The following is a 13,945-nucleotide window of genomic DNA, read 5'->3' as shown; positions in this document are numbered from 1 at the left end:
GATTACAAACTTAATTCGTTCTGGAGGTCCATTCTTAACCTGAAACCATTCTTAACCTGAGGTACCACTTTAGCTAATGGGGCCTTCCGCTGCCACCACTGTGTGATTTCTGTTCTCATCTTGAGGTAAAGTTCTTAACCCGAGGTACTACTTCTGGGTTAGCGGAGCCTGTAACCCGAAGTGTTTGTAACCCGAGGTACCACTGTACCTTAGAAAGCTAGAAAATCAAAATCGGGTCCTAGAAAATAGATTCCTATAGCAAAACAGGACTCTTCTTCACAGATTTCCCTCAGAGATAGGTATCCATCCTGTGTTCCATTTGCTCTGTGCTTACCACCCGCCCCTTGCAAATTCATGATTCAGCTGCTACAACAACGGCCAGCTGGTCACCCCTCGGAGGAGGGAATCCTGGCTTGGGACCAGCAGCAAGAGTAGGGATATATGCAATATTAAAGAGGCAGCACGACAGGGGTTGATGCATGTGCTTTTTCCCTTATGAACTATATTCCCCAAAGCTTTTTCTATGCTGAAGTGTTAGATCTATTACATAGTGCAATTACACAGCAACCTCAGCTCACCCTGTGTAGCCAGCTGTAATTTCTTTGGGCACATGTGTTTTAATTAACGTAACGTAGGAGACCAACTTTCCTCATTGCCTTATTTTTTCGAAAAAAGTCACTTTATGTTATGACAGTGTGCTGCTCGGAACCTTTTGAAGCACATCCACAATTAGATAGAAGTTCAGGAGATGTACAGAAGCTGTAGTGTGTGATAGTTGCCTAGTCAAATCTCAGAAGTCAGAGACAGATCTGAGCAAGATTCCCGGGGACTGGAAAACAAGGTTTCGATTCCCCAGATAACACTCTGCCACTTCCCACAGCCAGCAAAATATTTCCTGCATGAGCAGCCAAGAGCCATACAGGCTCTTAGATGCATAAAGTGACTTCTGCAAACAAATCTTGCTCAACTTTATTAATCTCCCTATTAGGATACTTCTCATATTTAAAAGCAATATATTCTTGAAAGCAGGTTAGGTTACTAAGGCAATCCACAAAGCATCTTCGCCATAACCTATCTATTAAAAAATGAAACCAGAAAAAGAAAGCCAAGCATATTGTTTAAAAGAAGAGACATTTGATATTAAATTAGAAATATTTTGTTAAAATCTACTATGTAGGAATGAACTACTGAGAATTAAAACCAACAGGTGTCAAACCAGTCAAAATGGGGTTTCAATCCTGTGATCACATAGCTGGGAGTAACTATCACTGAACTCAGCCTTAATTTTGTGCAGACATATATTAGATTGCACCATTAAGATTGCTAAGTAACACTGGTTTCACTAAGAGCAGAAGATTGCAGCCTTAGACATACACAATATTGCAGTTAAGCACATGCTTAAATCTCTCTCACTGAAAGCAATCAGAACTAAAAGTCCTTTGGCTTCACTAAGTTTTATCCTATAACTGAAATTAAACTCTAAGTGGCCCTAAACTCAATTTCCTTTCCCCCCAGCCATGCCCCTTCTATTTTGCTCCTTCATTTTTGTCTTGTCTCCGCTCTTAAAATACCACTGTTTTCCTTGTCTGAACCATTGGTAATTACAGTTTCAGCTTGTCACCTCACATCTTTTATGTAGCTTGCCCCCCCCCCAAAGGAAGCACGTCTTCACTCTTCTCTCATTCCTAGCCTTCATGGTCTCCTTGGCAACAATAAGCCTTAAAAGTGCACTAGAAAATTTCTAGAAAGGGGGATGGATTAGCAATGTGCATTCTATGTGTACCAAAAGCAGGTCCAGTGTCAAAGTCTAGGATCTTTTTTAAAAAAAGCCTACAGTAATTTATTTTGTGCAAATGACTCTTCCCCACCACCCATGACCCTAGAAGGATAACCCTGTTCAATCCACCTTACCACAGTGGTACCTCGGAAGTCAAACGGAATCTGTTCTGAAAGTCTATACGACTTCCAAAGCGTTTGGAAACCAAGGCTCGGCTCGGCTTGGCTTCCGATTAGCTGCAGGAAGATCCTGCAGCCAATCGGAAGCCGCTGAAGCTGCATCGGGCATTCGAGTTCCAAAGAACGTTCGCAAACCGGAACACTTGCTTCTGGGTTTGCGGCGTTCAGGAGCCAAAACGTTTGAATCGCAAGGCATTTGTCAACCAAGGTACAACTGTATACCTGTCTTACTTGCTCTGTTAAAAGTTCACCTGTGTCCAGGAACCTCTCTCCCTTCTTTCGACTCCCTCGCACCATACTGCACCCTATTGTCTAAAACAATTTCCTGTGCGCTATGCAAAAGCTCATCTCCCCACCAAACTTCAAGAATTCTCCAACACTGGTGAGCCCTTCCCTGCCCAATTCTTACTGCCTGTCTACGCATTTGCTTTCCATGTTCCTCCTCCATTTGACTTTCTTGGGCTCCTTGAGAAGAAGCATGGGCTGCAAAGCTGCTCTGTTTGCAGAAAGGCCCCATGTGCTGGGAGGAGGAGAGTTTGCTGGGCCAGCATTCTCCTCTCGTTTGCCACTCAGCGATGACAGCTTCAGCCACAAGGCCCCCAATTCCTCATTTCTGCTCCTGGCAGGCACGGCGCACATAAGTGGAACTTCGGGCACTTCATGCGCTAAAGGGAGGAGCAGATGGCTTCAGGTTCTTCTGTGCCATCGTGTACTGCTGTGCACAACATGGCTGCAGCCCAACTACCCAGCCCATTGCACATGGAGAGCGCGAACACATTCCAAGTCATTTCTACATTCTGTACAGCATGTGGCACAAACTTGGCATTGAAAACCATTGAACAGAAGTAATCCCCCCCACTCTCATAAAAGAGGTTGCGTCTCACAAGAACAACAGCAGCAAAATAAGCCTGTGTTCCAACTCTTCAATTGCATTTGTAGTCAAGCTCTGCATTCAGGATCCCTCAAATAAAACACTTTGCTTACTCCACTACTTAGTGTATCATGCTGTGGCAATGTATAAGACAGGGGTTATCAACCTAGTCCCTACCGCCCAGTAGTGGGCATTTCAGGATTCTAGGTGGGCGGTAGGGGGTTCTACGGCACAAGCTGAATCCTCCTTCCATTGAGCCCTGGTGGGCGGTAAGGAAATTTTACCATCAAGAAAGAAGCATTAGTGGGCGGTAGGTATAAAAAGGTTGACTACCCCCGGTATAAGGATTATACTATACCTTTCTTTGTTTTCCCCTTGTTTTAAATAACATGCTTTCCTTTGACAAGGGGACAGAAAGTAAATTTCTGACAGATGTGCTTACCACTGTCCTCTGTTTGTTGGGTAGGAAGACTCTAACAGTAGGCTTCTGTGGAGATTTAGGGTTATTCCGTGACAAGTCTGTAGGGTTCTGATAAACTGAGAGGGAAGAAGGTGCTACAGAGAGACTAGAAGATGACGATGATGTGACGGTATCTGTTGAAGCTGAACTGGAGACAGAGAAATCAGTTCCATTGCCCATGGATTCCAGTAACTGCTGCTCCCTCTGTTGCAGTGCATCTAACTTGCTGGTGTACTCTTCATAGGCCTTTAGAAGGAAAAAGTTAATTTAAAACAGTGATAACCTGGATGTACACTTTTGAGATATTTATAGCCTCTTAAGCACTGTGAATACGATCACTGGGACAGTACCCAACCCAACCTTCCAAAGAACGCATTCAGGGATGATTTATGACCAGTGCTTTTTTTCAGGGGCGCTGAAGGGTATGCAGTACCGGCACCTCATTTTTGTTCCTGTCAAAAAGTGTGGCACTTACTGTAACAACTTCATGGTGAGTGCCAGCACTTATTTTTCTAGGGGGGGAAAGCACAGTTTCTAACAAAGAAGGAAATGGTGGAACCAATATTATTCATTCAACAACCGTTCTAGTACTAAGCCTCTGCCCCCACACTGTCCATACATGTGTCACGATAACCTTCAAGGGAAATTCCATGAAGGATCATGAATAAACAGCTCTACTTCTTCTTTGCAACAGAACTACATGCTTACAAGGCATCGTAATATAACTCAAGGCTGGAGAGAGGTTTGCAATGAGGAATTAATGGGAGGTTGGGGGTAGAGTTCAGAAATTTAGAGACTGAGAGAAGTGACAGGAATATGAATATCTAAAAGAGAGTTATGTCCAAATAAATTTACGGCAGAATTTGACTTTGTACATGTATTTTAAATGTGGTATTTTAATTCTAATACAGGATTCTCTCCCCATTCTTCTTTTCATGAAAATGTTGTCATCCTGCACCCAAGTATGTATGCATGCTCAGGTTTCTCTGAAATAACAAGTGTGCTGGAATGCATAAGTGAGTACAGAACGGATGCAGTAATTAAGAAAGACAATTACATCAGAAGCAGAATAGCAAGCTATTAGGGCCATTTTGTCAATATTCCTTTCACTTTTTTCCATATGTTCTTCTTTTTGGCTTGAGATGTATTTTGCAAAACGTTTGTGCAATGTTTTAACCCAGTTTCAAGACCAAGTTTAGAAACTTTCCACAACACTTCAAATCTAAAATCAGAGGGGCCATTTCTATGGGTTGGTATGTTTACCAGCAACCAGCCAGAGTCTGCCTGTACAGCTCATTCTAGCTCACCCCTCTGGAGTGAAGGGCCTTAAACCTGGACTGTTACATCAATGGCCAGAGACCAGGAGAAACTGTCAGAAACACTAAAGGGATGTTCAGAATTGTAGGTGCAGTATCTTCTGGTTCCTGGCTGTTGACCACAATCACAAACCCAGTGGCTTATACAAAATACAGGGAGACAAGCCTAGTGAGTTACTGTAATCTTATACTGATTTTGTTGAAGAAGAAATTGCTTTATGCTAAAGCGGGACATCAGACAACTCGAGAAAATAAAAACAGTATCTCAGGCGTAATTGCAAAAAAAGACTTGTGCATGCCTAAAATGGCTAACCTAAGGGTTGTTTCTAGTTTTCTAATAGGTGGAAAGAAAAGATATGTTTTTGAGCATTGCTTGTGCAGACAGGACAACACATAGGGTTGTACTGCATATAACCAAGTTCTGCCGAATAACCTCCGCTCACAAAACAGAGGGTAGGATCCAATTAAGTACTTCTCTTAGCACAAGAACTACCAGCTGCTTAATGGAACTTTCCCTGCCTCTCCTCTCCACACCCCTGCCCCACACTGCCTCTGGGTGGCTGCAGGTAAAACCCAGAACAGGTGATGGGGGGGCGGGGCGGGACAGAAATGAAGTTCCATTGTGCAGCCAAAATTCCTTGCACTAGTAGGACTACTTCCTTGGGTAACACTCAGAACCACCCCTCCCCAAGTCCACTTTAGAGGGTTGAGTAAACCCCCAGAGCATATTTGACTCTTTGGGCAGCCTGTGTGACAGTCCAGGAAAGTTCTCACTGGAGCATATTATTGAATAAACTATGGCTGATGCTAAAGAGGACATGCAGAAGAGGAAAACCTCATATGAAAGGGGAGGGTGGAACATGCGGCACATATCCAATCCTTTTAGCCACTGATTTAGTGGACTCTCTCTCTCTCTCTCTCTCTGTGTGTGTGTGAGAGAGAGGGGGGGGGAAGGGAGGGAGATTCCATTTCTTCTTTGATGGAAACATGCTCCCACTGGAGTTTTTTCTTTCTTTAAAGACTGAAGAAAATCAAACACTATTTGAGATTATGTTATCAATCCTGACCTGCACAACCATCCAGAAAGTGCTGCAGAGTTGTCCGCTTCTGAGACATAATATAAAATAGCCTTTTGAATGTTTAAATAGATTATGTGTACTACTTCAGCCTTGTCAGCTTTCATTGTCACTTTCTTAAAGGAGATAATCAGATTTGTTAAGCATGACCTCTCCTTTACAGAACTAGGCAAAGTCCTTTTAAGCAGGCAGTACCTGTACAACGGTGCTCTTCAGCTACAATGCGGACTGTGTGACAATGGATTTAAATCCCACCGCCCAAAATGTTCTTATAATAAGGTGTGTCGATTTTTCACAGAGCAGGTGATGATATTCGTGTGTGTGTGTGTGTATATATGTTAAGCAAAACTACATTAAGAAATACTTTAAACAACTAAACACATTTGCTAGTCTCTTAACCAATAGATACATTATTTCATAACCAGATATGGAACACCTGCAACTCAGCACTTACCTCCAGGTATATAGAAGGTGGATTATGCTCTCCTCCAAACTTATCCAGCAGGGCTTCTATGTGTTCTTGTGTTAATTTAATCATTTGTTTTATATTCCACACCTAAAAATAAACAGGCATATGTTTTTTAAAAAAAAGCCTGAACAAGCACGCTGGAAAGTTTTAAGCCCATAGTTGATACACCTCAGAGAAATATTGAAGGTCAGTTCACCTTTGATACAGCTAGCACTCCTCTCTGCTGGCAAAGGTGCAGGTCTACCTGTCCCCACTGGTACAACATGACACATGCAACACTCAATTCACATCATCGACCCTGCCTTCCGCTGGCTCGCAGAAATGAATCCAGCAAAGAACTACAGGCTGTGGAGTGCGGGTCTGTGCACACCCACCACAGAGCGCACAAAATGAATGTGTGACAGGTGGCCCAGGTGCAAACCTATCAAAATAACACACAAGCCTGTGAACACATCCCAGAGATTCCCAGTAAGATATCATTAAAAGTTTACACTACTCCGGTACTAAGCATGAAACTATTTATAGAAGACACATTTATAGAAGGGTAACAGTAACAGTTAGCCAAAAGTCAACACCTAAGAATTTAAATACTTCCTCCTGAAAAAAAAAAAAAAGCTACAGTACATTTATCACCTCCAGACTTAGCCATCTGTCTGTGGAAAACAGTGCTAGTCAGCTTCACCCAGGAACCAACATGACTGCTTGAAAATATTTTCCCCTCTTCAACCGTAACCAAAATCTAAGCGTTCTTACACTGCAAAATTCTACATCGAGTTTATATTGCAGAATTAAATTATGAAGGCTTGGGTTCTTTAGACAGGGCATTGGGGAGACCCCTAAGTACTCTTCCCTCACAAATAATGTAGTATGAATTCAATTCTATAAAGCTGCTTTCTCCATGCAAGTTACAAGGATCTAGATATTTAGACTGCAAACCCCATGAATTCATTGTTGAACGTCATAGTGAAATGTCGGCAAGACCTAAGGAAGGCTGTTATGTAATATTGTGAACGAGTCCATTTTTAAGGCAAGGCTAAATGGGCACAAATCATATTTAGAGAAGCAAGAATGCTATGAAACCAGTGGGTGATCATTTAAATCTTCAGGAACACGCTAGAGTTGCAGACCTAAGAATTACCATTCTTAGGATGCATGGAATGTGAAACAGTGGAAAAGGAGTTTATAAAGAAATTTGACCGTACAGTATTAACAAATGGCTTAACAAAGAATATGATTTATTTTTCCACTATAAAACTTCCACATAACTTAACACTATTACCTGTCACTCTAAGAACTTTATGTTTACTCTTAGGTCAGCTTTTAACTGACTTTTCCATGTTATTTTCAGTTTCAACTCATTATCTGTCACCATCAAATGTTTAAGCCGTTTTATAATAAAAAGCTTCTGAAAAGTTAATCTCAAATGCACCCTTCTATGGATTATAACATGTGAGAAGATTGCACCTACAGGCCTACACGTGAGGTGCTAACCTCAAGTGTTACCTTTGGTGAGGGAATATCTGTTCCCGCTTCATAAAAATACAACTACTAATGGGGTAAGTGTGTGAAACGGTATCAATACTAATATAGAACAAAGCTTTGATTAATAAAGCAACTTCCTGTGTTTCTAAAATCAGGTGGTGACAAATGGGAGCCAAAGTAGGACCACTGAGAAACAAGAGGAAGACATCAGCACACCCTGGTTTGGAAGGTGTGCTGAGAACCCTGGGGTTTGGAGAAGTACAAAAACTCTTAAAAGAAAAACAAAAACCAAGAGGGTGAGCTCAGTGAGGACTGAGCATGCTCAGCAGCCATGAAATGGCAAGTATCAGCTGCAAAATGAAGTGGAAAACTAAGAAAGGGAAGGTAGATATCGGAGGATATGACTAGCAGAGGACACAACATATACAGCAGCACTTCTGTTAAAAGACAATGATATGCTTAAAAGTTTTGTTGCAAATCCAACTTGTACCATTTAAAAAGCTTGTGTCCTTAAACTCCCCATTCTAAAAAACAAAAACAAGAAAACTGGACTTACCGTACAATGGTTGATGAAGATGCTCAAACTCACTATCGACAAAGGGAGAGGACAGCCAGTAAGACTGAGCCTCTGCACATTCTTATTCTTTACAGCTTTACACCTGGCATGAAGAGGGTTTTCTGGGCTGCCCACAGCAATCATGACAGGACACCATGCCTTAGCTCTCTACGACTTTGTGGGTAGAATATGCCAGTGCTGACATAACACATGCACACCCCACAACAGAATGCAGAACACCATTATGCTTATAAACTCAGAAGTCAGTCCCATTGAAACTCATGTATTTTGCATCCGCTGAAGTTTTCACATTCCAAAAGCAGTCCCTTGTAGAGTGTGTTACAGTAACTCAACATGACATAAATGTCTGAGAATCTCACAAGCCTGCTGCCTTTTTTGGGAAGGGGCAAAGTTGGCACATCAGCATACACTCTAGGCCCTAGGGCATACATCCACGCCCCTAGGTATCCAGGAGCACCAGATTTTTCAAGTGAGCACAACTCCTTCTCAATATAAGCTAGAACCTTTCCACTGGATCAGTACTTTTGCAGCACTAGAACACTTTTGTCATGTCTAGATTAAGTCCCAATTCCATTACAAACCTGTTTCACAGACAACTACAAAAAAAATATTTTCTGTGGACCAACTATGCTTCCTTCAAACAAAGGGGTCAGAAATTCTGAATGCAAGTATTTCAATTACAGCAACTAGAAAAACACAATATAAACATCTACAATAAAAACTTAACCACCGCTTACAGCATTTTCTTATAGAATTATAAGAAAGTAATCACTTTTAAGAGATCAATTAAAATCAGTGGCCACCATTCTTAGGAAGCATTCACGGAGCAGATTCACAAGTGAATACTATCAGTTGCGTACCTCTAATCCTCCCTTCCAAAACTGGGTCAATTTAAAAGTGACCAAAAGTGTTAGTATTCATATACGTTCTGTTCTCTGTATTAAAATGTAGAGCCAGTGAGTGATACAGCTCATCTATTTTTTTATTACGGTGAACTAGGTTATATTTCTAACTGACAAGATTGATTTTAAACCTGAACAAAATTGAATTGTTCAGAGTCTGCAAACTGAGACTTGTTTTTTATTAAGCACTGTCCAACTCTTTCACTAGTAAAGAAGACTTTAGCTGTCTGCTATCGCTGCATAATCATGTGCATCATAACAGTACATCTTTTTTATTTTTATTATTTACTAAACCTCTGCAATTAATTGGGAAAATATGCAGGGACTTTCCCAGCCCCCCAGCCACGTTGATTATAGTAACCTTGCATTTCTTTCCAAAAAATCCTACATTACCTTTTCAAGCTGAGTTGGCAAACTATGTCATTTTCAATTTACAACTTTGCTAGAGTGCCCGAACATTCTTCAGGTTGCTTGCGGGCAGTTTATCAATCTTCAATACTTGCCTGTTTGCACCCATTGATCCATTTCCAGTTGCACTCTCTTTTAGGCATCAAAAGTAACCACAACACCCAGGCTGCCTGAACAATTTATAACCCACTAAATTGAATGAAGTCTACCAGCTCTGTATAGCAGCTTAGTGGGGGCAGAGGCCTTAATAAGCAAAGCCTGGCTTTGGTGGTACAAAAAAAGGGGAATATGGCAACCACTCGACAGGCCGGATTATGTGACTGAAGACTGCAGTCTGGTGGATCATTAGCCATGTGAGTCTGTCACAGATTTTTTTTTTTAACCTTTATAGACCACAACCAAAGTGCCAGATTAAAACTACATTTCATGCTATCCAGTGAAGATGCCCTATTGATTAAGCACGCCAAATTCCAGACACGTAACATAAGCCTAAGCTTTCATCGAGAGAACAAAATCGGCTGGAATCATATGCATGATCAAAATCAACAACTGCATCCTTATCCGCTGTCCAAACAATCCATCTCCAGCATCAAAACAAAAGCTTAGCTGAACTTTCTTGAAAGGCAAAGTAAGGAGACAGAAAATTCACAGCATTTCCATTTAATTATCCTTAACTCAGAGTTTCAAAAGAACTGCAACTAGACTGCAATAAGCATATTTTCCTGATGATCTGCTGAACAGCAAAGTGTGCAAGACTAAGGAAGATAGCCACAAAAGATAGGTGCATTGATTGCTATCAATCTACCACCATATAGTCTCACCTTTTTCTTTCTAAATATATTTATTTGCTGACATAATATCCTGGATTACAATAGTAATTATTGTTACTTAATGTTTACTTATAATCTTATAAAAACCTCCAAAGAAGGTGAGTCCACACCATCCCAAGGCAGTCTGTTCCACTGTCAAACAGCTCTTACTGTCAGAAGGTTCTTCCTGACTAAATGGAACGGTCTCCCTCAAGAGTTTGTGAGCTTTGCTTCATTGTTTTTAAGCAGAGGTTAGATGGCCATCTGTCTTGGATGGTTTAGTTGAGATTCCTGCATTGCACGAGTTGGACTAAGGTAAAAAAAAAAAAAAGAGTAAAGGACCCCTGGACATTTAAGAGCAGTCAAAGGCGACTATGGGGTGCAGAGCTCATCTCACTTCAGGCTGAGGAAGCCAGAATTTGTCCACAGACAGCTTTCTGGGTTATGTGGCCAGCATGACTGAACCGCTTCTGGCGCAATGGAACACTGTGACTGAATCCAGAGCACATGGAAACGCCATTTAGCTTCCCGCCGCAGCAGTACCTATTTATCTACTTGCACTGGTATGCTTTTGAACTGCTAGGCTGGCAGAAGCTGGGACAGAACAACAGGAGTTCATCCTGTCAACTGGATTCGAATTGCTGACCTTCCATGTGAAGACACGGTTATTATCTCAAAAGACAAAAATTGAGTCATCTGGTACATCTGGTAAAAATTATTAGTGGCAGGATCAGGTCAATGAGGAGTATAAATTCACACAACATAATTAAAGAATTCATACAAGATGTGGTATTGATAACTAGTTTAGACAACTTTAAAAAGGATTAGATAAATTGGAAGATGCCAGGTGAAATTGGAAGATGCCAGGTGAAATTATATCAGAATGTATATCACCAATAATGGGGGTGGGGGTGGAACAATAATATTCAGAGGTAGAATACCTCAGATTGCTTCCAACATCTGGCAAACAAGGTCCTGTTTAAGAGATTATCAAGCCACTGGTCATTGTCAGAGACAGAACAGCACTGGGCTATAAGGCCCTTTGATTGACCTAGCCATATATATTCATATGCAAAGGCCCTATTTCTTAAACAGCAACAGAGCACCTATTCATCAGTATGCAAATTGCTATGGCCAAGTATTTACTTGCATTCATGCATACAGTATATTAATGCATGGATTAGAGTGCTTACTTCAGAGGAGCTGTTTTCTGTGTGCAATATAAGGCATTTCCTTATACCAAGTCAGACCACTGGTCCATGTAGTGTACTACTCTTAACAATGAATGACAGACGCTCATCAGTGTTTCAGAAAGAAGTCTTTCTCTGCCCTACCTGGAGATGCCAGCGATTGAAGCTGGGATTGTTTGAAAGCAAAGCATGTGCTTTACCACTGGGCTACAACCCTTCCTTTTGAAAGCTTCAGATTTCTTTCCAAAGCCTAGTAAGCTAATAGTAATGCTTAGCATTTAGATAGTATTTTAGAGTATTAAAGGGATTTCACATACATTATCTTGTTGGAATCCTTACAACAATGATGCTGTAAGTTAGGTCAGTATTACTATTACCATTACCATGTTACAGTTTGGAGATTTGCGTGTGAAGGGAGGCCATGATATAAGGTAGCTATGGCAGGGGAGAGATACAGAGTGGGTCATCCTGATTCACAGCTCAGCCTCTTACAGCATAATCCGAACCATAGATATTCAGAGCTAAGTCCTATTGAATTCAATGGGGCTTACTCTCAGGTTAGCAAGGGCAGGAGTACAATCTTGGTCACTATACTACGTCAGCTCTTTCTATTTACAGTACTACATTTGCAAGCAGATCTAGTGGGTTGCCCCAGTGAAGAGAAATTTGTATCTTCCTTAGAAATTCATTGTAGCTACAGAAAGAAAAAGAGAATAAAACATGGTGTGTGTTGCCCATCTGTACTATCTACAATTTATTGATATGGTGGCCAACAGGAGACACCTATGGCTGCAATCATAAACCACCTTACCAGAGGTTGGCCCACTGAACACTGCAAGTCCAACAGAAGATATCTTCTCTAAATGCCAGGTGTACAACAAATAATTATGTAAAGTATGTAAGAGAAAGCTGCAATTGCTGCAATACCTAACAAACTGTGCCAAGTTTAAGAATATATCATCTTGCCCTACAGAACCATACCATCAGCCTGGTGTTTGTTTGTTTGTTGTGTTGGGAGGACATGAGCTTGAAACTCCAATAACTGTGGAGAAATCACACATACAGACTTGAACTTAATCCTTATGTCTTGCCAACCATAGCTGACAATGCAACACAGAATCTACACTCGTCCTCCCCAAATGGCTTCCAATCTGTAACACAACACAAAAGTGACCGATAAGCACTGAACGTGGGATTCACGCTAAACAGATACGCAGAAAGCAAGCACTACCTAGCAAACTGAATAAGCCATGTATGCATGTGTCTTCTAATCATGTGTACTCCTAATACATCCCTCCCCCCCAAAAAATTCCTGCCAGCTATTTTAGGAGTAATTACTTATAGAAGACATGAACCATGTCTTACTTACTTACACTTGGAGTTTTTTTTTTTTTTTTAATAAAGAAGCATCACTGATTTGTGCATTTTTCTATACTGGAGTCTGAATACTGAAAATTATCTGTCACCGCCACTACCTCCCCCCAAAAGGATGCAAATGCCAAGAGCCTAGCAAAGCCCACAGCCCTACCCCATCTGTGCCAAGGTGCTGTTCACAGAGCACATGTGACCGTGTTTGTTTTTAATAATATTGATGCAATCTGCTGGGAGCTTTTAATACTGCTTGGCTTAAAGGGTGGCAACCCAACCCTCATAACTCAGCTCTAGAAAATTGGCCCTCTCGAAGCACAGGCGCCCAACTCCCCCCCCCCTCCGATACAGACAGCGAGATAAAAACAAACAAAAGGTGTCCCGTTTTCTCCCGGCACTCGCGGAATCAACTCCCTTGGCCTTCCGCGGCCACGCAACTGGGGCCCGAGGGAGTCCCTATTGCACTTGTGGGGAGAAGGGGGGGGGGTGGAGAGCTGACGAAGGGTTGCTCCAGTTCCATTAACCCTTGGCAGGCAACTGCTGTTGACGACCGTGCAGATCGGGAGAAGCAGAGGCGAGGAGGGAGAGAAAGGAGCGGAGGAGAAATCCCAGGCACTGCCTCCCCTGTGCAAACCGAGGGAGCGACCAGACAAGGCCTCAGAGGCACGCCAAGGGAATTTGGGACGGGATGGGGGCCCGAGGGGGACGGGGAGAGCCGCCCTGCTAGGAGTCCCGCCGTCGACCTCAACACCCCCCATCCCTCCTGGGGCTGCCAACCTCACCGCCGGAGCTGCAGCTGGAGAGGCGAAGGGGGCCGGGTTCTCCTCCGCCACGGGGGGAAACTTCACCTGCTGCCAGAGGAGGAGGAGGAGGCGGAGGCCGGGGCGGCTTGGGGTGGCCACCCCCCAACCTCAACCCACCGCCCGGCCTCGCGGTTTCCCTTTGGCCCCGTCGCCTTGGCACGGGGGGAGACGGCCCGGGGCCCCTGATCCACCTGTCTGCCAGCCAGCCGACCTGCCTCCTGCTGCCGGGCCTAAGTCTCCAGCAGAAGCCCCTCGCCG

At 42.7% G+C, this 13,945-nt stretch overlaps 1 protein-coding gene across 2 annotated transcripts in view; it reads right to left on the bottom strand.

Moving 5' to 3' along the window:
* The window catches only part of BRAF (B-Raf proto-oncogene, serine/threonine kinase), a 59,643-nt gene that overhangs the window by 45,433 nt on the left and 265 nt on the right, over window positions 1-13,945 (bottom strand). For both annotated transcript variants that reach the window (XM_081878896.1, XM_081878897.1), the window contains exons 2-3: window positions 6,134-6,235; window positions 3,270-3,533 (exon numbers count right to left, since the gene is read on the bottom strand). In XM_081878896.1, coding sequence (XP_081735022.1) covers window positions 3,270-3,533; window positions 6,134-6,235 — 366 coding nt within the window. The remainder of the gene's footprint in view (window positions 1-3,269; window positions 3,534-6,133; window positions 6,236-13,945) is intronic.

Source organism: Podarcis erhardii (assembly GCF_964252035.2).
Source record: "Podarcis erhardii genome assembly, chromosome: 10".
NCBI lineage: Eukaryota > Metazoa > Chordata > Lepidosauria > Squamata > Lacertidae > Podarcis > Podarcis erhardii.
The sequence above is the reverse complement of the archived record's forward strand: the minus strand, read 5'-3'. Positions and strand labels throughout refer to the sequence as shown.